This window comes from Rana temporaria, chromosome 4 (genome assembly GCF_905171775.1).
Source record: "Rana temporaria chromosome 4, aRanTem1.1, whole genome shotgun sequence".
In the NCBI taxonomy this organism is placed as follows: Eukaryota; Metazoa; Chordata; class Amphibia; order Anura; family Ranidae; genus Rana; species Rana temporaria.
Window position 1 is genome coordinate 315,404,551 of NC_053492.1, and position 26,465 is coordinate 315,431,015.

Genomic DNA, 26,465 nt, shown 5'->3' on the forward strand with positions numbered 1-26,465 from the left:
AGCACAATCCTTAATGCTAAAGTTGGGTGTTAAAACAATAATCCCATACTTCTCTTTTATTTCTGTATCATACTTACCTCGGTGGATGCAGCAATCTGTCTGATGCTGTATCTGTCCCCCGGCACCTCTGCACTGAGAACTGAGCCATCGAACATTGCCAATGACTCGGTTCTCACAGCTTCCCGATCAGAGAGCTGCTGACTGTCAATCAGCAGCTCTCTGCTCTTCCTCGCTCACTGGAGCGCTGGGCTGTGGAGGGGCGGGGAGTGCCCATCTCGGGCTCACAAAGAGGCCGAGACGGGTGTCAGTCAAGGGCCAGGGTGGATTTGATTTAAATCAAGTTTGATTTTAGCTCATGATTTAAATAACTAGTAAAAAGGCTTGATTTTAAATCAACTAGGTTTAAATCATAATTTTTAAAAAACAACTGTCATCTCTGTCCCACCGAGGCTCCTCTGACCCACTGTTGACAGACGGTCCCACTCACTTTAATGCAGGGTTTGACAAATTTGCTTGGAATCTAGGAGCTAGCTAAAAAAGTTAGGAGCCAGAAAACGCGCCCGTCACGCCGAGCTCGCGCACAGAAGCGAACACATACGTGAGTAGCGCCCGCATATGTAAACGGTATTCAAACCACACATGTGAGGTATCGCCGCTATCGTTGGAGTGAGGGGAATAATTCTAGCTCTAGACCTTCTCTGTAACTCAAAACATGCAACTTGTAGAATTTTTTAAAAGTCACCTATGGAGATTTTAAAGGGTAAAAGTTTGTCGGCATTCCACGAGCGGACGCAATTTTGAAGCGTGACATGTTGGGTATCAATTTACTCGGAGTAACCATATCTTTCACAATATAAAAAAAAATTGGGATAACTTTACTGTTGTCTTATTTTTTAATTAAAGTGTATTTTTTCCCCAAAAAAGTGCGCTTGTAAGACCGCTGCGCAAATACGGTGTGACAAAGTATTGCAACGATCGCCATTTTATTCTCTAGGGTGTTAGAATAAAAAAATGATACATAATGTTTTGGGGGTTCTAATTAGAGGGAAGGAGATGGCAGTGAAAACAGTAAAAACACACACATTAATACTGCTGTTTTACTTGTAATGCCAGCGGCCACCACCAGATGGCGCCAGGTCACAGAAGGCAGCTTGGGCCTTCACAAGGCTGCAAAGCCGCGGCCTAAATTACTGGCCGTCGTGGACCAGCCGCGATTGCGCGGCGGTGGAGGTAGGGGCGCACGGAGACTCAGGATCCGGTGCCTCTCCACATCCCCTGATGGCCGGCTTTAATGGCATGGCTGGTGAGGTGGCAATGACACAATGTGAGGGACGTGACAGGTGAGTGGATGCCCGCTATCGGGCGCTGCCAGGATGTATCTGAAATGACAGGTACTCTTTAAATGTAAGCACTTATTTTTGCTGGTGGTAGTTAGAATCTTTAATAATTGCAAACAAAATGAAGGTTTCCTATTTAGAATAAGCGGTCAGGTTGGTAAAACAGTGATATCAGAACCAATTCAATCATACAGTTTGTAATGTACATAGATTTGCAAAATAATGGGATAAAGGAATATTCCTGAAGTTTGTTTTATCTCATGGTTACTGTGAAATTGTGTGAATGCATCAATGCAGGGCATGTTATCTCATCTTGCAGAGCTTGGATTCATTGAATGAGTTTGCCAAAAATGTAAATATTGCAGAATATACAACCTCAGGCAACATAACTAGGCTCCATTTCATACTGGATAAACTAAAATTTTATGTATCTTAAATAGAAAACTATCTTTATAGATTTTTACTTCAAGAGCATTTTATGAAAACAAATTTGATAAAAATCAAACAAATCAGATTTTTATTTAATTTAAATCGTTGATTTTTATCCATCCTGGTCAAGGCACAGTACACCTTCAATATCAAGTGCATATGCATCACAAGAGCAACAGTTTGGGGCCACAAAGGACCCTCTTCATCATACAGGAAGATCAATCCTATCTGTATCTGTCTGAGGATGAGGTAGCCTGTGGCCCTGAAATGTCATTTTGTGGTATTGAATTCAGTTTTCACTTGATATTAAAGGTGTGGCAGTGATCACGTACAGTACAGACCAAAAGTTTGGACACACCTTCTCATTCAAAGAGTTTTCTTTATTTTCATGACTATGAAAATTGTAGATTCACACTGAAGGCATCAAAACTATGAAGTAACACACGTGGAATTATACATAACAAAAAAAAGTGTGAAACAACTGAAAATATATTTCATATTCTAGGTTCTTCAAAGTAGCAACCTTTTGCTTTGATTACTGCTTGGCACACTCTTGGCATTCTCTAGATGAGCTTCAAGAGGCAGCACCCCATCACTCTCCTTCTTGGTCAAATAGCCCTTACACAGCCTGGAGGGTGTGTTTGGGGTCATTGTTCTGATGGATGGAATAGCATGCCGCTGGAAGATGCTGTGGTAGCCATGCTGGTTCAGTATGCCTTCAATTTTGAAAAAATCCCCAACAGTGTCACCAGCAAAGCACCCCCACATCATCACACCTCCTCCTCCATGCTTCACGGTGGGAACCGGGCATGTAGAGTCCATCCGTTCACCTTTTCTGCGTCGCACAAAGACACGGGGGTTGGAACCAAAGATCTCAAGTTTGGACTCATCAGACCAAAGCACAGATTTCCACTGGTCTAATGTCCAGTCCTTGTGTTCTTTAGCCCAAACAAGTCTCTTCTGCTTGTTGCCTTTCTTTAGCAGTGGTTTCCTAGCAGATATTCTACCATGAAGGCCGGATTCACACAGTCTCCTCTTAACAGTTCTAGAGACGTGTTTGCTGCAAAAGGTGGCTACTTTGAAGAACCTAGAATATGAAATATATTTTCAGTTGTTTCACACTTTTTTGTTATGTATAATTCCACATGTGTTAATTCATAGTTTTCATGCCTTCAGTGCGAATCTACAATTTTCATAGTCATGAAAATAAAGAAAACTCTTTGAATGAGAAGGTGTGTCCAAACTTTTGGTCTGTACTGTATATGTGCGATGTACTGGTGCACAGCAACTCTCTTATATAGGGCCTAGCTGAAACTCAAAGGTATGAAGGCCCAGGCAGGTGCTCCTATTATTGTACAAAAGTGAGAATGGTATATACACTAGGGGGCATAATTGTAAATCAGTGAATGACATTTCCTAACCATCGACTGCAGGTGGATCACGGTATCAATCTCAATCACTGTAATATAAAACACATTCAACAGGGAGAACAGGAAAATGCATCTGCCGTGAATTTCACATTCAAACTTTTTACCAATACGTCCCTAATAGTACAGGACTCAGACTAATAAAAAAAGAGTATGTTTTGTTGGAAAGGATTTTTCTTTCACTGTGATGGCTGCAGTTGGGGAGAATTTAGGTCACTCTAGTTGCTAAAACAGGAGGTGGGAAGACCTATATCCCTAGTGGGTCTCAGAGGTTAACATTTTATTTCATAAAAAAGACATGGTTAAAACTGAAGGGTATAATTGCTAAGAGATTGGTGGTACAAGTTGCAGGGCAGTCTAGAAGGACACTGAAAGTTGTTTTTTTAACCACTTTCACCCCCCTTCCTGCCCAGGCCAATGTTCAGCTTTCTGCGCTCTTGCACTTTGAATGACAATTGCGAGGTCATGCAACGCTGTACCCTAACAACATTTTTTATATATATTTATATATTTTTTTTTTCTCAATCACTGATGTGCCCTGATGAGGCTGCACTGATAATCAGGGCACTGATTATCAGTACAGATGTCCCCACTGAGAAATGCCGCTTCTAGGATCTCCTCACCTCACAAATCTGTTCTGATATCACTGTTTTACCTGACAGCTTATTCTAAATGGGAAACATTAATTTGGTTTGCAAGTATTAAAGTGGTAGTAAAATCAACCCTACGGGGATCCTCGGCTAAAGGGCCAGCAGCCGCCGGACTTTGCCGGAGAGAAGTCTCCCACACGCATGCACGGGAGTGACGACATTGCCGCTCCAGCCAATCACAGCGCTGGAGCGGCGATACCCGGAAGACACGCCGAGGAAAGATGACATCTCCCTCGGCGTAAACCGGGTAAGTTCCTCTCACCTCGTTCCATAGTAAGTATTTCATAATCAGCTAGTATTCAGTGCATACTAGCTGATTATGGCTTTTGCTTTTCAGGTTAAAAAATAAAAAATAAATGACAGGGGGTATACAACCGCTTTAAAGATTCTAACTACCAGCAAGAAAAAGTCCTTTCATTTTAAAGAGTACCTATCATTTCAGATCCATCATGGCAGTGCCTGTTAGCGGTCATCCACACACCTGCTGCTGCCACGTCCCTCACCTTATGTTCCTGCCGCAACACCAGCCGTCTCATTAACCACTTCAGCCCCGGACCATTTTGCTGGTCAACGACCGGGCCACTTTTTGCGATTTGGCACTGCGTCACTTTAACTGAAAATTGCGCGGTCGTGCGACGTGGCTCCCAAACAAAATTGGCGTCTTTTTCCCCCCCACAAATAGAGCTTTCTTTTGGTGGTATTTGATCACCTCTGCGGTTTTTATTTTTTGCACTATAAACAAAAATAGAGCGACACATTTGAAAAAAAAATTATATCTTTTACTTTTTGCTGTCTTAAATTACCGGTAATTTCCCCCCAAATATATATATATATATATATATATATAAAATATATATTTTCCTCAGTTTAGGCCGATACGTATTCTACACATTTTTCGTAAAAAAAAATCACAATAAGAGTTTGTTTGGTTTGCGCAAAAGTTATAATAAAAATAGGGGATAGTTTTATTGCATTTTTATTAATATTTTTTTTTTTTACTAGAAATGGCGGTGATCAGTGATTTTTATCCGTACTGCGAGCTTATGGCGGACACTTTTGACACATTTTTGGGACCATTGGCATTTTTATAGCGATCAGAGCTATAGAAATGCATTGATTACTGTAAAAATGCCACTGGCAGGGAAGGGGTTAACACTAGGGGGCGAGGAAGGTGTTAATTATGTTCCCTCATTGTGTTCTAACTGAAGGGGGGTGGGACTGACATGGGGAAATGACCGATCTCTGTTCATACATTTGTATGAACAGACGGTCAGGCATTTCTCCCCCTGACAGGACCGGGAGCTGTGTGTTTACACACACAGCTCCGGTTCACGCTCTGTAATGAGCGATCGCGGGTGCCCGGCGGTGATCGTGCCCGCTGAGCACGTGGGGCAAGCAGGGGGCGCTTGCGCGCCCCTAATGGCTGCAATGCAAAATGACGTATAGCTATGTGATTTTGCGCAGCCGACCTGTTATACGGCGGCTGGTCGGCTAGTGGCTAAAGTGAATGGGAATGTCGGGTGAGTCAACAGCGGGTCAGGAGGAGCTGATGCGGGACAGAGATGACAGTTCAAGGCAAGGTCTCTAGGTTTTTTGTACTTTTGGAAATTGGGTGCCCTTAAGTTTCCACAGATGGATGCAATTTTAGTGTGACATGTCTGGTATCTATTTACTCGGCATCACATCTTTTATATTTAACCAAAAAATTGAGGTATTGTTTGCACCAAATTTAATAAAGTGTAGCACAAATATTGTGTCACTACAAAAATTGAGAGAGACCAAAAAAAGCATTGGCTATTTGAAGTAGAATTCCCCCCCCCCCCCTAAATCTGTCAGAAAAACAATTTCCCGAGTTTGACATTCTCCCTCATTACTCTTTTGTATGTGGAGTGGAAGTTTCAATTGCTACAAATATATATATAAATTTATTTTACTCTTTTTGTTCAGGCAAATAGAAAATCTCAAATGGACTAGAGCTCTACTACAAATAATTGTACTGAATCCCTGAGGATTACAAAAATAATTTTCATTCATATTGCACTTATGTCGAAAGGTCACTCCAGATTGTTCAAAAGGCTCAGAATGATTGTCTTAACACAAGACTAATCTAGACAAAACAGACCAATGCTGGTGATCTTCATAACATACTCATTCCACAGAACAGGTGCATGGAGGCTTTAGAAGCAAAAATAAAAAATGCATTTAACAATAATGCAGCTGAGATTAGACAAGCTGCTTAAATCCTTTAAATCTACATTATTCACATACAGCAACAGAAGTATAGTCTGGGTTTTAGCTATTGTTCAATACAGATTAAGCTTTGCAATCACTGTGTAAATGCAATAGATCCTTCTGTATGAGCTGGTTTTATTTCTGCGGTGGAATTCGCCATGTGCTGCAGCATCAACAATTGCATACAGTAATTTTACTATAATCTGTCATTTTTAAAAAGCTTTCATTTCGTCATCTTGTATCTATGCATTTTTTGTTTTTGTTGCACGTGATTTTTTATTTTATTTTTTCATTAAAAAAACTGCATACATGATATGTGCAAAGAATTTGTTTACGTCATACCCAAATATCGGTGACGGTGAGAAAGTTGTTTCACCAATTACCCAGAATGTTACACACATACATTAATATATTTGCTGCTCTGAGATTGTATAGATCTGTGTGTTTGTGCCCTATGGACAGACTTTATATTTGTGGCTTATAGATCCTATATACAGCATCCAAATGTGTGCAGTCCTTGAGCAAAGGCATTTCCTACATCCACTTGATAACATTCTTTTGTTCATTCCTGTGGTTCATTATGTAATTTATTGGCATGTAGCAGCTGCATGCATTGATACAGAAATTAGCAAGGCATATAACTATGCCTTGCCCATGATTAAAGTTCCTGTGTAGACAGGCCTGAACTAATTATGCTTTGCAAAACGGCGTAGATGAAAATATATTCATGGTCACTGCATGACATATCTATTTCTTACCTGCAGTACCTTTGTGACAAAACGCATCTCAGAATGGAGTACTGGAAAGGTAGAATTAAAAAGATTATTAAAGGCTTGTTCACAGTACCAAGTGCCGCTGATGGCACAGCTGCTGGTGTATGCTGGGAGTGAACCATGCCAACGCACCAATTCTGGTGCTTGGCACTGTTTTTAATTTTTTTTTCTTATTTCTAATATGTCATGGGTGAAATTGTTCCGCTTTATTCAGAGTGCTGTTGCAATGCTCTAGTTGGAGTAGCAAGCAGCTATACGAAGGCCCCTTTCACACATGCAGACCATTTGTCTGTTTTTCATCCACCCACTGATGGATGAAAAAGGACAGACATCAATGCATTGCTATGGAAAAATGGATGTAAACGGATAATCATCCATTTACATCTGCTTAATTACGCTTCCAACAACATACGTTTTTTTTTCGGAGCAGATCAAAGCCCCATTTTAATTCAGTTAAAGAAAAAAAACGATCGGCCGAAAAACCTATGTAAACAACGTTTTTGCGTGACAAAATAGCTCCAGCACACAAGTGGTTAGGGACGCTGGTGAATGTAAAAGAATAAAATAAAAACTGACATGAACTTCGGAAACTTTGGAAAAAACTTGACTGAGCTGATCAAACCAAGCATCTGTGAAAATAACCCAATTTTTTTTTTTTTTTTTTTAAAGCATTCACCAATACAATTTGTAGTGGACTGCTCCATGTTCATATACTGTGGCAGGGTGGTGATATCTTTTCTCGGCTCTGGGAGACACGCGTGCCCCGCCAGAGCCACGCTCCTGTTGTGATTGGACACAGCGGGAGCCAATCTGCAGGTCCGGCAGCCACCCACGCAGTTTGCTGGAGAGACAGAATGGCAGCCTGCCTATGTAAACACGGCAGATCGTCGTTCTCTCAGACAGGAAGAGTAATCTTGTGTTCCTGCTAATTGGAAACACAGATGTCTCTCTTCCTCCAGTCTGTCCACCCCCCACACAGTAAGACCCCTTTCACACTGGAACGCTTTTCAGGCGTTTTAGCACCTGTAAAGCGTCTGAGGCGATGCATTTGCAGGATGGGGAAAAAGTCCTACAAGCAGCATCTCTTGGGTGGTGCGGAAGCAGTGAATACACCGTTCCCAAAATGCCCTGCTCATTGAAATGAATGGGCAGCAGTGCCGAAGCGCCTACAAAGTGCTTGGCGCTTGTTTTGTGGCGCTGCCGCAAAATCACTGATCGCCGCCATTACTAGTAAAAACAAAGAAAAAATACAGTCCATAAATCTATCCCATAGTTTGTAGACGCTATAACTTTTGCGCAAACCAATCCATATATGTTTTTTTGGGATACAAATCGTAGAGGTGATCAAATACCACCAACAGACAGCACTATTTCTGGGAAAAAACGAACATAAATTTTATTTGTGTACAGCACCACATGGCCGCGCAATTGTCAGTTAAAGTAACGCAGTGCCGTGTTGCAAAAAACGGCCTGGTCATGGCGGAGATAAAACCTTCCGGAGCTGAAGTGGTTAAACTGTCCTCGTAGCGAGCAGGGCCTTTCGCCTTGCCTTGTGCTGGTAGTGCTTTTAGCGACGCTTCCCAGCACACCTGGTTTAAATGAATCCAAAGTAGTTTAAGGGGATTTTATACATATTCAATTGTTTATACACAGAGCTAAAAAAAAGAGGATGCTTTATATGTCGCTACATGATTGGTGAAAAACGTGGGTTGCATAGAGTTTGTGTCTTGTTGACCATCTGTAAATAAGTTGCTGGTGACACAGCTTTGTGATTGAGGCTGAAAATTGGAAATTACATTTGTGTTCACCTCCGCTTGATTGATTCTGATCAGTGTTGATTTACAATTTGGTTCTTCAGCAATCAGACTGTTCCGTTCACAACAGCTACACAGGGAATAGTCATGCTCTAACCCCCCCCCCCCCCCCCAGCACTACTTTTGAATGGCCAAGTCAAATAAGGATATTTGATTTATTAAAAAAAAAATCATAACCACTACAAAATTGGCATCCTTAGAGCTCATTCACTTGGGCAGAGGCTAGTACCATTTTTTCCCTGCTAAAATGTGTGCAGGCACCCCATAAAGGATGAATCTGTATCCATAGACTGTGCATACATGTCTGTGTACCTGTCAAACTCTGCAGGGAAAGTGAGTTGGCACAGCTGATGCATACCCATTTGCTTTCTTGGGACTACTTTCACTAGTGGGGGAAAAAAAAAACGCTCTGCACATGCGCCAGCTGAATGCCAGTGAAGAGGAGATCAAATTCATTGAAGCCCCATGGCTGGGCTTAAAGGACTACCTTCTCTAACCAATCCTGCTAGTGTTTGTATTTACCTGGTGAAGCCAAATATCACCTAGGACCCCAGCCCAGGTTTTCTGGTGTCACCATTTGCAGGTTTACTAAAGCAGTCAGTTGGGTTTGGGGGGCACGAGATGTGGGAGAGGGGCGACTTTATCACTGAGATGGGCTTTAAGCTCATTCCTCTGGGTCGATTTTAGTTTTAGAAATTGAAAGTGTTGTTAAAGCAGAACTAAAGAAAACTAGGATTGGGACTTTAAATGAGGCATATGAAAAACATACGCCTCCATCCCTGTTGGATAACAGAAGGGGGAGTTTTGGGGACTTTAAAGCGGTGGTTCACCCGAAAAAAATTTTTAAACATTAGATTGAGGCTAATTGTGCGAAGCGGAATCGGGTGTTTTTTTTTTCAAATCAATGCAGTACTTACCGTTTTAGAGACAGATGTTTTCCGCGGCTTCCGGGTATGATCTTCGGGACTGGGCGTTCCTATTTGATTGACAGCCTTCCAACGGTCGCATACAGCACGTCACGATTTGCCGAACGTCGGCGCGGCTCTATACGGCGCCTGCGCACCGACGTTTGGCTACTTTCGGGAACTCGTGACGCGCTGTATGCGAGCGTCGGAAGGCTGTCAATCAAAAAGGAACGCCCAGTCCCGCAGCCCATACCCGGAAGCCGCGGAGAACATCTATCTCTAAAACGGTAAGCACTGCATTCATTTAAAAAAAAGCATCCGATTCAGCTTCCCACAATTAGCCTCAATCTAATGTTAAAAATAGATTTTTTGGATGCACCTCCACTTTAAATTAAATGCGTTTTTACGCAAAAGTAAGTATAAATAAAGTTGTATACGTAATAACCAGGCTCACACTTGCCACCCAAACAGCAAACCAAATTCAACTGTCTAACTGTGTGCATTAAAAGCAGAGGATTGGTTGCACGCATTTGCAAATACATGATTAAAGCGGGGGTTCACCCTTAGAGGGCACTTTTCCCCCTTAGCTTCCTGCTCGTTTTTACTAGGGGAATCGGCTATTTATTTTAAAATATGTGCAGTACTTACCCGTTTACGAGATGCATCCTCTCCGTCGCTTCCGGGTATGGGCTGCGGGAATGGGCGTTCCTTCTTGATTGACAGGCTTCCGAGAGGCTTCCGACGGTCGCATCCATCGCTTCACGATTTTCCGAAAGAAGCCGAACGTCGGTGCGCAGGCGCAGTATAGAGCCGCACCGACGTTCGGCTTCTTTCGGCTACGAGTGACGCGATGGATGCGACCGTCGGAAGCCTCTCGGAAGGCTGTCAATCAAGAAGGAACGCCCGCTCCCGAAGACCCATACCCCGGAAGCGACGGAAGAAGATGCAGCTCGAAAACGGGTAAGTACGGATCATATTTTAAAATAAATAGCCGATTCCCCTAGTAAAAACGAGCAGGAAGCTAAGGGGAGAATTTTTTTTTTATTTTTACAAATGGGTGAACTCACGCTTTAAGCTGCAGGCCATCGCCAAGGCTCTCTGCATTCTGCAGTCCTAACTAAACTTTTTCAGTCTCCTCAATAGAGGCATGTACAAACTGATGAGTAGATAGAGGGCAGGTGACTGGGGGTGTGTCACTTCCCCGACCTATGATTGGTATAGTAGTAAAGAGCACTGGAAAAAACGCATAAATGTATAAGGGTATCAACAAAACGCATCTCCATCCCTGTATGATATAAAGAAAACTAGGATTGGGACTTTAAATGAGGCATATGAAAAAGCAGAACTAACTGCTTAAAACGTACCTGTCCAACATTCCTGTGTCGGCATCTTCTTCTGAATGTTGGCCTTTGGGCCTCTTCATTGGTTGGCGGGTAATGGCGCCATGCATGCACAGCAGCTAGTTATCCTGGCACTCAGACTGGCCTGGCACTGTAAGCTGAGCTGCACATGCACAGCTCGGTTTACAGTGCCAGAGAAGACGGTAGGTAGGTAGGGCCATTTTATTGGAGAAGGGACTGTGCATGTCTCTTCTGTAATAGAAGCCTGCCTGCTCTTTTGTTAGTGGAGCTTCTCTCGCAAATGAAAGGTCCATCTCCCCCATTCCGAGATCTTTTTTTTTTTTGCTACAACTCCTTTGAATGTAGGAGGTGGGAGGAACAGACAGGCATAGTCTGCACTTTCGAGTGCAAATGACAGCCTGGTCCTTTAGCACTGTAACCATTTGGGGTTTTGTTGTCTGCTGTAAACCCAGCTTGTAGTTGTAAAACAATTTTTTTATAGTGTAGTTGACTTTAATATTTAAATGAACACACAAATCTTTTTGTAATTCCCCTTTCCAAGGCCACTTTTATTTACTACTTTGTCATTAATAAAACACCAGAGCATTGACCTTTTTAGAGATCATAAGGGCTTATGCACAGGGACAAAAAAATAAAAATGCAGCTGTTGGGGGCATTATGCCCATGTGCACAGTGGCATGCACATGCAGGCATTTATGTGCAGCGTTCAGGGGCATAAAAAAATGCCACAAAGCTGTGTTTGGAGAGGAGTGCATGAGCATAATTTACGCGCATATATACACATCAATTTATATACTAACCACATGTTAATGATGCAACATCAGAGGCACTTTTTTTTCATAGCATAAATTCATACGCCTGTGCGTGAGGCCAGAGGACAAGTTCACGCTGGAATTTGAGCCACAGGTTTTTTTTTTGTATGGCTTGAAATAAAAAAACAAAATAAGTTATTTAATAAATACCGGTAAGTATTGTCGACATATAGAACCTGTGGACATTTTAAAGCGGTGGTTCCCCTAAAATAAAACTTAACATTGGTTTTCCCACATTAATTACGATTAGAATCAGCTGGTTTTATTAAAAAAAAAAACGTCCGTACATACCGTTAGCTATATTCGTTCTCACCGCCACTTTCCGGGTACGATGCTGGCGGTGGGCGTTCCTAATTGATGGAAAGGCATCCGTCACGAGATGCCGAAGGAAGCCGAACGTCGGTGCGGCTCTATACACGCATGCGCACCGACGTTTGGCTTCTTTCGGCATCTCGTGACGCGATGTATGCGTCGGTCGGATGCCTGTCCATCAATTAGGAACGCCCACCGCCAGCATGGTACCCGGAAGTGGCGGTGAGAACGAATATAGCTAACGGTATGTACGGACTTTTTTTTTAAATAAAACCAGCCGATTCTAATCGTAATTAATGTGGGAAAACCAATGTTAAAAGTTTTATTTTAGGGGAACCACCGCTTTAAGTCCATGCATTTTGGTGATGGTTGTGGTTGCAGAAGGATTTTTTTCTTGAACTCCTGTTTGTTTTTGTTGATAATGAAGTTGTTCTAAAGTCTTCAGACAGATCTGTTTGTATAAACAGCATGGTGATTTAAAAGATCCTTTTTTTTGGATAAACTTGTGTCTTTTTTTATTTTTTTTATTTACATATGCAGCAACAGATTGCTTCTCATTCCATAGGAACCCCTGCTTTGTGCATCGGGAATGATGGGATGCCATGAGTGATGTAACCACACTTCCTCCTGGTACAAATGCAGCTCTGTCCAGACCCCCCCCCCCACCCACACTACTGTTGGTCTACCACCCCATTAGATTTTAGCTGCTCAGTCAGCCTGCAGCGCTGACCTGTGTGTGATGATGGCAGGGAAGTCTTCCCACCTTCAGAATACAAAGACACAGTGGGGAAGATTATGTATTTTATTTGTTATTTTTTATTTTATTCAACCATCTCATCTATGGCCCCACCTTTCTACTTGGGAGCAGACTAGAACATCTAAAAATGTTTTGTGTTAAACCAAAACCTCTTCAGAGAGAGAATGGCACGGGGTCTGAGGTGATTAAGATGGGACACATCCCAACAAAGTGGTTAAATATTGTGTCTGCAGGACACTGACATTTGTGAAAAGCTAGCCTTGTTAATCTACTGGAACCATTTTGACATTTTCAATTTTAATACAATGACCTAATTACATTGCTCTTATTAAAGTTTATTCAGTTTGCATATTTTGAACCTTGAGTTACAGAGGTGAGATAACTGCATAACTGTAATTGCAGTGAGTTGTAAAGGCTATCAAAAATGTCTATTGGGTAAACATTCTAATTATAGTAATATCACTACAAACATTCTAAATCTGTTTACAACTTTTATATTTCTTTTATTTCAGTATACTGTGTTGAAGAAAAATATATTTTTACCCCCCCCCCCCCCCAAAAAAAAAAAACACTGTAAAAATGTTTTAATTTTTTTTGTCCTGTGAAAAGTGAAGTTTTTGTTTCAGGATACTGTTTAAGCCTAAATTAAACCAAAAACTATTTTCATTCTGGATAGCGCACAGCCTCTGCTTTGTTTTTGTTGCTGCATGTGTCCCTGGTGGAGAAATTTCTCCAAACTTCCTGTAAGGACAGGAAATTTGAAATCTTACCAACAAGAGTTGGAATGAGCAGCATAAGCTGTATCCTCCTTATACATCCACATAGCATCAGCAATGAAGGGAAATCTCTCAGCTAGCAGGAATAATACACTTAAAAAGTGTTTGTAAGGGCTTGTTGTTTTCCCTATAAAAACATGTTATACTTGCCTGCTCTGTTGCAGTGGATTTCCACAGAGCAGCCCTGATTCTCCTTTTCTCATGTCCCTCTTTGCTGCTCCGGGCCTTTCCCTCCTGTTCAGTGCCCCCCCCCCCGCCACCGCAAGCAGCTTGCTATGGGGGCACCCGAGCCGAGTCACGGCTCCCTGTGTCCATTTAGACAGTAAGCCCCGGCCCTGCCCCCTCTGTCCCCTGACTGACTAGCTGTTTTTTACAGTAGCGGTAGCCAATGGCGCCGCTGCTGTGTCTCAGCCAATCAGGAGGAAGAATCTCGGACATTTGCGGACATCGCTGGACAGAGAGGGACCTCGGGTAAGTATTAGGAGTTGCTGGGGCAGCTAATGCACACAGAATACTTTTTATCTTAATGCGTAGAATGCATTAAGATAAGAAACCTTCTGCCTTTTATAGCCCCTGCAACTCTAAATAAAAAAAATTAATACAAATACATTTTGTGTTCACTTAATTTTGCTTTAGCAATAGTGCGAATGGATGATTACTTGCAACTGTTAGGAGAAAATTGAGTTTTAAGCAAATACTTTTTGTAAATGTATAATTTACTCTATGCTAAATTTAACTTTCTTTATCGTTACATCACGGGACACAGAGCGGCATTCATTACTATATGGGTTATATGGAGTACCTTCAGGTGTAGACACTGGCAATCTTCAAACAGGAAATGCCCCTCCCTATATAACCCCCTCCCATAGGAGGAGTACCTCAGTTTTTTCGCCAGTGTCTTAGGTGTTAGTCATGGTTTAGCTTGCCTCCGCATCCTTGGGATTAGGTGAGCTACCGGTTCTGTCCAAAAAAGCCTGAGCGCTAAAGTGGTCAGTAACCGGACCCCAAACCCTTGGGGTATAGCCCATAATGCTTTCTTTTCAAGAGAGCTGGACCCTGGGCCCAGAACTTAGAAAACCTTTGGACGCCTAATGTTTTCTGTTTGCCAGGGTGCTGTATGGGCCCAGGACAGTGGATCCTTCATGGAAGAAGAAGGTTCCCAGGGCCTGAAGGTCTAGACATCCCCACGGAGATGGGGGAAGATTGGGCCTCTTGCTTTGCAAAGTCCTGCGGCATGGAGCAGGTAAGTAAGGGGAAAACTTGCGGAACTTGGCTCTTAGCAAGTTTTTTCTGGGAGGTCACAGGGGACATGCCTAAAAGTTATGCATTGCATCTGGCAAACCAGTCACATATCATGAAGATAGGATGGCTCTATATGTTATTATTCCCCTTAAAAAGTGACCTCCCTGGTAGTGTTGGAAAAGCTGTGAGTGGGGCCTTTTGTGTACAAATGTATGTGTGTGTCAGAGAGCTATGCTTACCTGCAAGCCTCCAGGCGATGCTCTATCCAGTCCTCTTCCTCATGCCTGCAAAGCAGGCAAAACGCTGACCTCCTCGTGGGTTCCAGGCCTGCGGCTGCAGGAACAGAGAGGCCCTTCCTCCCAACCCCCCCCCCGTTGGCGGGCGCGCGCGCGATGCGCGTGCACGTGTTATAGACGCATTTGGCGCCGTTTTAGCTGGGGGGGAAGGGCGGGTCAGTGGTTTAAGGAAGGGGCGGCCCTTCCTTAGATGCCACAGCTCATTCAAATACTTGGCTTGAGGGAGAAAGGACTGGAGTGAAGCACGGGGCGCTGAGGACACACAGTGGCCAGAAAGAATACTACAGTCTTCAGAAGATTGTGGTTTAGCCTAGGAATAGGCTGTTTTTTCTTTTCCATCTCATAGTCTTTTCTTTGGCAATACTACTCAGGGGGATAAAATGTTTTTTCTTGCCTAGATTGAAAAAAAAAAAAAAAAAAAGGAAAAGTTTTTCTTTGAAAAAAAAAAAAAAAGTGTCATCTGGGGTAGAGGAAACATTTTTTATTCCCCAAACAGGTGTCTGGGCATTTAACTATTTATAAGTCCCAGGTACCAATAAGTAGCAGGTGTACCTCGGTATTGTACCATGGCATCAAGGAACAAGTCAGAGGGTACAAAAGGTGGGGATTCCCCCACAGATTCTGAGGTCTCGGATAGAGCTATGCCGCTGCTTTCCCCACTGGGAGCCTTTGGGCCATCGGGATCTGGGACTGGAGCTGACGCGAGTCAACCCAACCCTAAGATGGTCACGGAGGAGGTGTTACTCACCTCTTTAAATGAAATGCGGAGAAGCATGGGAGAAATGATAGCCGCAGCTATGCGGGGTAGTAAGCGGAATAGATCTCCGTCACCCGTGCGCGGACCCTCGGAAGAGGAGGTCCTTTCCTCTGGGGAATTGGACAACCTCTTGGACAAGGACCAAGTAGGTTCAGGGATCGAGGATCCGGATACTGAGGAATCTGGGGCAGTCTCCCTGTGGGAGAGCTGGTGGATTCAAGGCTTGACGGACTTGGTCCATAAGGCATTCAACCTGCCTGTACCAGATCTCCAGGTATCAACGGTTTCAGCTTTGGGCTCACTGAGGGCGCCTCAAAGCAGTGCTGTGTTTCCGATCCATCCTCTATTGGAGGGAGTCTTGTTCCAAGATTGGAACAAACCAGACAAGGTTTTCTTACCACCTAAGAAATTTTCTGTCTTGTATCCTATGGAAGAAAAGTTTTACAAGAGATGGGCTTCTCCTGCAGTAGACGCAGCCATCTCATGTGTTAACAAGTCTTTAACATGCCCTGTAGAAAACATACAGGTTTTCAAAGATCCAGTTGATAAGCGCTTGGAAGCACTACTTAAGAACTCCTTCACTTCTGCAGGGGCAGTAGTACAGCCAGCCGTGGCTGCGATTGGAGTCGCTCAAGCTTTATCGGATCAATTTAAGCAAATGATTGAACTTATTCCTGCCGAGCAGGCAGAAGAATTTTCGGATGTCCCTAAGGCCATATGTTTTACGGTAGACGCAATCAAGGATTCTATCCAGCAAGCGTCACGTTTATCGTTATCCCTTATCCATATGAGAAGGCTCTTATGGTTAAAAAGCTGGGAGGCTGAGCCCCCATGCAAGAAGCTCCTGGTAGGGTTCCCCTTCCATGGAGGACGGCTCTTCGGAGAGGACCTAGATAAATACATTCAGACCATTTCAAGCGGCAAGAGTACTCTCTTGCCAACTAAGAAGAAGGTTCAGGGGCCTGCGTTTAAACGACAGTCCTCCCCTGGGCAGGGGCCCTCTAATGCCAAGCAGTATCGACGGCCCCCTGCAAGAACAAACTTCGGCTTCAACAGCAGATCACAAGGACAGGCTGTTAGAGGCAAGAGGCAGTGGTTTCGCAAAACAAGCAAAACCAGCCCCCAAGTCTACCTTATGAAGGGGCGCCCCCACCTACGAAGGTGGGGGGAAGGCTGCGACTCTTTTCGGAGATTTGGGAAGCCAGCATTCCCGACGAGTGGGTACGGTCTTCCGTGGCCACAGGCTACAAGCTAGAGTTCCTAAGGTTTCCTCCTCCTCATTTCCAGGAGTCGAGGATTCCAAACGATCTGGAGAAAGGAGCCGCATTAAGATCGGCTCTAGATCATCTACTTTCCCAGGAAGTAATAGTAGAGGTACCAGTCCTGGAACAGGGACTGGGTTTCTACTCCAACCTATTCATCATCCCAAAGCCCAATGGAGATGTCAGGCCAATTTTGGACCTAAAGATGGTAAATGCATACTTAAGGGTCCGCTCATTTCGGATGGAATCCGTGCGGTCAGCAGCTGCCACACTCCAAAAGGACGACTTCATGGCGTCCATAGACATAAAGGATGCCTACCTTCATGTTCCAATTTATCAGCCACATCAAAGATATCTACGCTTTATGGTGGCTTCACGTCATTTCCAATTCGTGGCGCTTCCCTTCGGGTTGGCTACGGCCCCCCGGGTGTTCACGAAGGTTCTAGCTCCAATCCTAGCCAAGCTAAGGATCCAAGGGGTCACGATCCTAGCATACCTGGACGACCTCCTAGTCATAGACCACTCGTCTCCCGGCTTGGAGCGAGCAGTGGCCCTCACGGTCCAATACCTCGAGAGGTTCGGCTGGGTCCTAAATCGAGAAAAGTCAGCATTCCAGCCCACAAGGCAGTTGGAATATCTCGGCATGAGATTAGACACAGAACAACAAAGGGTGTTCCTACCTCTGAGGAAGGTCAAAGCCATCAAGGAATTAATCCTACTGGTTCTAAGCAAGAAAGAACCGACTATTCGCCTAGGTATGAGACTACTAGGCAAGATGGTGGCTACATTCGAGGCGGTACCATACGCCCAGAGCCACACTCGCATCCTGCAGGCAGCCATCCTGTCAGCATGGAGCAGAAGGCCACAGGCCTTGGATATCCCGTTGCCACTCTCATCAAGAGTCCGGCAAAGTCTGTGTTGGTGGTTAAACCCTCAGAATCTACTGAAGAGAAAGTCTTTCAGCCCAGTAGCTTGGAAGATAGTGACCACAGACGCCAGCCTGACGGGCTGGGGAGCAATTGTGGATGGTTCCACTCGCCAAGGTATTTGGGCAAAGCCAGAGAAGCTGTTACCCATCAACATCTTGGAGCTCAGAGCTGTTCGACTAGCCCTCAGGGCTTGGACGTCGAAATTGCAGGGGTTCCCGGTGAGAATTCAATCAGACAATGCCACGGCTGTGGCATACATAAATCACCAAGGGGGAACCAGGAGTCAGGCCGCTCAGAGAGAAGTGAGCTTGATTCTCCTATGGGCAGAGGCTCATGTGCCCTGCATATCGGCAATATTCATTCCCGGAGTGGACAACTTTCAGGCGGACTTCTTAAGCCGCCAGACTCTATGGCCGGGGGAATGGTCTCTGCATCCACAAGTCTTTCAAGCACTCTGCCAAAGATGGGGAGTGCCGGACGTGGATATCATGGCATCGAGACTCAACAAGAAGCTAGACAGGTTCATGTCCCGCTCAAGGGATCCGATGGCCTGCGGAACCGATGCTCTGGTTTGCCCTTGGCATCAGTTCAAACTTCTTTATGCGTTTCCCCCGCTCCAGTTACTACCCCGCCTGCTGCGCAGGATCAGGGTGGAGCGCATACCAGTCATCCTGGTAGCTCCAGCATGGCCCAGAAGGGCATGGTACTCACTAATCCTAAGGATGGTAGTGGGAAACCCTTGGACTCTGCCTCTAAGGCCAGACCTGCTATCGCAAGGTCCGATCCTCCACCCTGCCTTACGGCATCTAAATTTGACGGCCTGGAAGCTGAATCCTTGATTCTCAGGGGTAGAGGTCTGTCTCAGAAGGTAATCTCTACCCTAATCAGAGCCAGGAAACCGGTCTCTAGGGTGATTTATCACAGGGTCTGGAAGGCCTATATAGGCTGGTGCGAGTCCAAGCTATGGCTTCCTCGCAGGTTCACCATAGATAGAGTTTTAAGTTTTCTCCAGCTAGGAGTGGATAAAGGATTGGCATTAAGCACAATCAAAGGACAGATTTCTGCCCTGTCAGTGTGGTTTCAGCGGCCGCTGGCCACCCACTCGCTGGTTAAGACCTTCCTTCAAGGGGTCTTACGTATTAGACCTCCAGTTAAATCCCCGCTTTGTCCGTGGGATTTAAATCTTGTCCTGTCAAGTTTACAGAAACAACCGTTTGAGCCGTTGGCTGAAGTTCCTTTGGTTCTACTGACAAGGAAGTTGGTATTTTTGGTTGCCATAGTTTCCGCAAGAAGAGTTTCGGAACTGGCAGCCTTATCCTGTAAGGAACCATATCTTATATTTCATAAGGACAAGGTCGTTCTCCGCCCTCATCCTTCCTTCCTACCGAAGGTCATATCCAGTTTTCATTTGAACCAGGATTTGGTATTACCATCCTTCTTCCCTAAACCTACTTCCAGAAAGGAAGGGTTGCTGCATACCTTGGATATTGTCAGGGCCATGAAGGCCTATCTTAAAGCTACAGAGAAAATCCGAAAAACAGATGTGCTGTTTATTCTACCGGATGGGCCCAAGAAGGGGCAGGCAGCTGCAAAGTCCACCATTTCTAGGTGGATCAAGCAATTAATCACTCAGGCCTACGGCTTGAAAGGGTTGCCTCCTCCAGTATCATTAAAGGCTCATTCTACTAGAGCCATGGGCGCCTCCTGGGCAGCACACCACCAGATCTCTATGGCTCAAGTTTGCAAGGCGGCAACCTGGTCTTCTGTCCACACATTTACAAAATTCTACAAGTTGGACGTAAGAAGGAATACTGATACTGCCTTCGGGCAGGCAGTGCTGCAAGCTGCAGTTTGAGACCCTCGGATCCCGGGGGCTCCTCTTTTTTTGAGTTAAATTTAAAATTTAAGATTATTTTTCTCAAATAAGTTGGATTTATTATGATTTGAGTATATCTCTAAATTAAATCCTTTTGTCTTGGAGATGTTCTCCCTCCCCTCATTGTAAGCATTGCTTTGGGACATCCCATATAGTAATGAATGCCGCTCTGTGTCCCGTGATGTAACGATAAAGAAAAAGAGATTTTTAATACAGCTTACCTGTAAAATCTTTTTCTTGGAGTACATCACGGGACACAGAGCTCCCACCCCTCTTTTTGAGGACCATTTTGGGAGGCATACTGCTTGCTACAAAACTGAGGTACTCCTCCTATGGGAGGGGGTTATATAGGGAGGGGCATTTCCTGTTTGAAGATTGCCAGTGTCTACACCTGAAGGTACTCCATATAACCCATATAGTAATGAATGCCGCTCTGTGTCCCGTGATGTACTCCAAGAAAAAGATTTTACAGGTAAGCTGTATTAAAAATCTCTTTTTTTTTTTCCTCTTTAGTTCAATTTCGTTGGGCGTATTCTGGGTCCCAGAGGACTAACTGCAAAGCAGTTGGAAGCAGAAACTGGGTGTAAGATCATGGTTCGAGGAAAAGGCTCCATGAGGGATAAGAAGAAGGTATGTTTATACAATATGTAAATTAAACTAACACGTTCTTCACCCAGCACCACTTTTCCAGATATGATTAGGCTTTCAGGTAAATCCTTAAGCCCTTACACACAAACAGAATGTCGGGAGACATGTACCAGTAAAAGAAAATACCATCCGACATTCTGCCCTTGTGTATATCAGTCTGTCCGACAGAAGCCGGCCGACCGATTCCTGATCAGCGAGCTCAGCCAATTGCAGAGAGTGTTGATAGGGGGACGGCCCCCCTGCCAGAAAACTCCAATCAGAACACAACAGCTCAGCGGGGGAAATCGCTAACCTTGCTTGGATAGTACAGAGACCTCCGATCCAAGGTGTCAGTTTTTTTTTCTTCTTCATGCAACTTCATGCAAAAAACTATGTTTCAGGCTTAAAGCCGAGTTCCGCCAAAAAAAAGAGACGCTTGTCCCTGGGCCTGTCCAGGGTGCCCTAGGTGTCCTCACCCAAAGCCAACCCGTCCCTTGGCTCCCAAGTGGAGGCGCCAGCATCTTCAGTAAGGGAATTAGGAAGTGAAGCCTTGTGACTTCACAGCCTGGTTCCCTACTGCGCATGCGCAAGTTGCGCTGTGTCCTGACTGGTCCCTGCTGTCTTCTGGGACTTGTGTGTCTCCCAGGGAGGGGGCCAGACATAGCGTAGATTCTACGTGGGAGCAAATACCTGTATCAGACCGTTATCTGCTACCCCATGAAAAGTGCCAAATGTAACACCGAGGGGGGATGGGGGGGAACCGGATGGGTGGAACTCTGCTTTAGATGAGAGCACGGTGGAAGTTTTTAGACATGTTTTCATAATGTATTTTAATTGACTTATCAGTTTTTTTTTTATTATGGGCAAGCAGATAAGATAACATTATCAAATATTTACGTTGAGAGTTCTAAAAGGCTTGTGCTTGGCTTCAGCAACACCTTAGCAAGAAGGAAGAGAAAGCGGTATCTCTTGACACCCCCCCCCCCCCCCCCCCCCATTACAGTATTTGTCTTCTGACCAATATCACTAAATCTTGGCTTCCTTTAGCCTTTTAAAAGAAAACAAAACATGTTTTACATTTATAGAATGTAAAAATGGCTGGTGCCTCACTTTAAAGTGTGTGTGTGTGTGCCTGCTTCCTACTGTCTCCTACACATTCCTATTGACCAGTAAAGCAACCCATCATAGGGATGTGCTAATAACAAGCATGATGAAGCAAGAGATGTTGATCTTTTGCCAGTTTAGAATAGCCTGACCTTCAGTCACTTAAAACAGGACTGTTATAAAGTTGGAGATATCAAAATAGGTTGAACTTAAACTTCAGCCATTTTTAAAACTTGTCTAAGCAGCTCTAGTGATACAGCTTACCTGTAACAAAGTGTCTCATATCTGGGTTGCTGCTGTATAGTGTAGAAATATCTTCCCATAGCACTAATTTTCCGGTGCTGTGGAGGACATCAATCGCTGCAAGAGTTGCACAGCTTGCCTGCCTCCTCCTTCATTCAAGAAAGTTGTGTTTTTTGCAAGAATGCTAAGTGTTCTGCAATTGGTGGGGGCAGATCCTGTTGTACATTTGCCTGTTCTCAGAAAGCTTTACATTCTGGGAAGGAATGGTTTCAATAGTTTAAACCCCTGAAGCAACAAAAGATTGGCACTGTGGTTAGAAGGTTTTTGTACACTATGCAGCAGCCAGCTGGACATTGGGCACACTTTATTACAGGTAAACTGCCTCCCTAATGCTGTAAAGCGAAAAACAAATAACCAAGCTAGTAGCATAGAAAAGGTATAGTACCTTTTTTTCGTCAGTGTTTTTGTTTTTCTTTTATTCTCATTGGAAGAGATGTCCTTTGTGGTTCCGGAGACCCACTGAAGACATAATAATAACTTTTAAACATTTTTCACTTGTAAAACACATACAAATATGATGAGGTTAAATATGCATCTTGGCATTAGCTACACTCCATAAAATTACCTGTCTAACTAGCAGATCTGTGAAATTCCAGGAATAACTTCCTGATACATTTTTTAAGTAACTCTAGCTGGTGTTTAAAATATCATTAAATGTTTTATAGGTTGAATTAATGTTTTTTTTTTCTTTATATTTTTACATTGGACATCACAAAGTATTCACTATTACATAGTTACATAGATTGTCAGGTTGAAAAAAGACACAAGTCCATCCAGTTCAACCACAAAAAATAAACAAACAAAATAAAAAACATAGTTCAATCCCATACACCCAACTCCATACCCACAGTTCTTCAAGAGGAAGGCAAAAAAAAAAAAAAAAAGCAGAGCATGATCCAGTTTTATACAGCAGGGGAAAAAATTCCTTCCTGATTCCCCGAGAGGCAATCGGATTTACCCCGGATCAACTTTACCTACAAATTTTAGTACTCAGTTATATTAGTTATAACTAATAATGTATACATATATTTGTTTTTTTCAAGTTTAAGATTTTCTAAACATTGCCATATTGCATTTTTCTTTTTAAATGTCCAGCCTACTGTATTTGTCCTAATTGGTCATTATTACTTTTTTGACATGCTGCATGCAGGCAGTCACCAACATACTAGAATGCAGTATGTTGGCTTTAAACAAGGTAAGTAAATGTTGTTTCATTCAAAATACCGTTTTAATGTTAAAACTAGTGATAGCTTGTATATAATGTGTAAAAAAAAAAAAAAAAAAAAGGGGGGGGGGGGATTGATTTACTAAAGACAAATGTACTGTGCACTCCAAGTGCAGCTCTAAATCGGGGGTCTCAAACTGGCGGCCATCCAGCTGTTGAGAAACTACAAGTCCCATGAGACATTGCAAGGCTGACCGTTGCAAGCATGACTCCCACAGACAGAGACATGAATGATGGGACTTGTAGTTTTGCAAAGGCTGTGGGACTGCCAGTTTGAGACCCCTGTTCTAGATCTTAGTAAATGAGGGGAAGCTCTGCTGATTCCTATCATCCAATCATGTGCAAGCAAAAACGCTGTTTATTTTTATTTATTTTTCCCCCTTGCTTGTGGTATTTTTTGCAAAGCGAAGCTTTACCCCATTGTGGAGCAACTGCACTTGCAGTGTATTGTATATTTTCATTCAGTAAATCAACCTTATTGTGGTGGAAAAAATTTGAATTGTTTCACAGATGGGAATACTGGGATTTTTGGATATGGAAATTGCTTATTTCATTTTCAGTGATAAAAAGTGAAATGTTTCTGCCATTGTTTTTGCTCTTTGTAATGCCTTGTTAACCACTTCAGATCCTTGAGCATGTCTGATGTTCCCTGGCATTAAAAGTTTAAGTTCACAGTTGCAGTAGGCTCCCAGCTTATAGGTAAAAGTGATCTGGGCAATTGTAGAGCTGCTCAATCGCTTTACAGGACTGACAGTGTACCACCCCCTCTGTGGTCCCTGCACAGTTCTGATTTTTCTGGGAGCCTAGGACCACAACAGTTTCAGGGTGGTAAAAAGGAGGACATTAAGGAACATATATTCCTTATGTCCTCTGCAGAGTGTCAACCCAGAAAAGCTAAACTTACCATCTGGGTTCAGAGCTGTCCAAAAGCCTGGCTTAAAAGCCAGTTAAACAGTGTATCAAACCATCTGGGCTTGATCAGTTGGAACAGAGGGGCAGTGGGAGGCATTAGGGGTCTAATAGACCTCCAATCTTTCCTTGAAGAGTACCAGTCATTTAAATTGTATGAAAATTAATTAAGCATTAAAACCATTACTTTAGGAATATGGCTTTATGGGGGCTTCGTTTGTAACATTGCAATGGGCTGGATGTTTTGCACTCCAAGAGACTGATATAAGCTATCTGTTTGGGTTGTGGACTTACCTTCCTTCATTCCAGTACTGTTATATACTGCATGCCAGTTATCTCTTACTTGTTTTATGAAGGCTATACTCTGTTGAATGTGCCAAAAAAATATGTAAAAGTTTTGCAGGTAAAAAAAAGTGCATTTATTACTTTTTTTACACTAGAGCCTGTAAAGCATTGCAGCTGCGATCAGCAGATCATGGGTAGAATGCTAGCATCCTGTATGCTCATAAAGTGGAGGTTCACCCGGAAATGACAATTTTTAACCTTAGATTGATGCTCATTTTGTCTAGGGGAATCGGCTAGTTTTTTTTAAAAATCAAAGCTGTACTTACCGTTTTAGAGAGCGATCTTCTCCGCCGCTTCCGGGTATGGGCTGCGGGACTGGGCGTTCCTACTTGATTGACAGGCTTCCGACGGTTGCATACATCGCGTCACGATTTTCCGAAAGTAGCCGAACGTCGGTGCGCAGGCGCCGTATAGAGCCGCACCGACGCTCGGCTTCTTTCGGCTACTCGTGACGCGATGGATGCGACCGTCGGAAGCCTTTCGGAAGACTCAATGAAAATAGGAATGCCCAGTCCCGAAGACCATACCCGGAAGCGGCGGAGAAGATCGCTCTCTAAAATGGTAAGTACAGCTTCGATTTTAAAAAAACTAGCTGATTCCCCTTAAACAAAATGAGCATCAATCTAAGGTTACTTTTTTTTTTTTTTAGGGTGAACTCCCGCTTTAATACACTGTCTGCTTGTACCTTCAATACAGACAGGCAGTTTAATTCAATTGCAGGAAGAATCAATGAACTACAAGAATGCTCATCAGCGCCCTTGCTCTTCATTAAGAACGGCAAGCCGATGGCTGTTATGGCACCACGATGGCCACTGTTTTTAAATTGTGACAGAGCGTGCGTGCGTGTGTTGGCAGGAACTGGAACATGTGCAACGTCCTACCCTAAATACGGTGCTACATTGGTGATATTATTACAATCGGGGATGATCCCTGTGAGACCGTCCTCGTACCATATTTTAATGGGAATCCGTACAATAGGCAATTTACCCATTTTATAGTCCCCAGTACCCTTTTTTCTTTGACTTGGTGGGATCAGGAGAGGAATATTACTTCTAATAAACATTTTAAGGAGGTCACCGGCAACTCGTGGGTACATCAAAAAAGTTGCCATTGCCCCAAAAAGAAACAGAACATTCCTTCAGTCAGATCTAGGTTATGAAAGAATTGAATATGCAAAATTATAAGGCATAGCCCCAGAGTGAGCTTCTAATGCAGATGTTTTTGGAAAAAGGATTCCAGTTACATGAATTCCAAAAGGCGAAAGATGGGTATATAAATGGAATACCAGAACAAAATGGGGAGAAGTCTACCTTCCAGAATTCGGTAGTGGCTTTCACTGCCACGTTTAGTAGCCAATACATGGCCATTTAAAAGATCCTGTCTGAGCATTGGCCCATATTGCCAGATGGCCCTGCTCAAAGTAAAGTGTTACCTGAGAAGACTGGGACAGTTTTTTTTTTAAAAGAAGAGTGGATAATAGACACGTGCAATTAGTTTAGTTCCAAATTCGTTTTTTTTTCGGAAATTCGAGATTCCGATTTTCTGAGGGTGGGGGGGGGGGGTAGAGTGTTAGGGCTTCCCCCTGGAAGAATAAGGCTAGGAATCAGAAAAGGGATCTCCCCCAGAGGTCAAAGGTCACTGACCCACCCCAACCCAACGTTTTTTCTTCTTTTTCTTCTTTTTTTTCTTTTTTTTTTTTGGGGTGATTTTTGAATTTCCGAAAAAAGCTAAAAATAAAAAAACAAATGAAACGAAAAACATTTTTCGGCATTACACATGTCTAGTGGATAATTTTATAAACAAGATAGTACCCAGTAAACTTGAAATCAATCCAGCTCGAGGTGATATCCCAACCCTCTTTAATATTGCTGGAACGTGCAGATAAAGAAATATAAGGCATGTGTCTGTCTTCAACATAGACAAAAAAATTCCTAGGAGTGATGAGTTTTTCATATCAAAACAGTTAATTTCCTGTGCCATATTATGTAGGCTGTACTTCCTGTAC

At 43.5% G+C, this 26,465-nt stretch overlaps 1 protein-coding gene across 12 annotated transcripts in view; it reads left to right on the forward strand.

The window, feature by feature from the left end:
* QKI (QKI, KH domain containing RNA binding) overlaps nucleotides 1-26,465 on the forward strand; it is a 224,014-nt gene that overhangs the window by 82,972 nt on the left and 114,577 nt on the right. For 7 of the 12 annotated variants that reach the window (XM_040350617.1, XM_040350618.1, XM_040350623.1 and 4 more), the window contains exons 3-4: nucleotides 20,461-20,577; nucleotides 23,132-23,176. In XM_040350617.1, the coding sequence (XP_040206551.1) occupies nucleotides 20,461-20,577; nucleotides 23,132-23,176 (162 nt within the window). The remainder of the gene's footprint in view (nucleotides 1-20,460; nucleotides 20,578-23,131; nucleotides 23,177-26,465) is intronic. The other 5 variants (XM_040350626.1, XM_040350619.1, XM_040350624.1 and 2 more) reach the window with 1 other exon arrangement.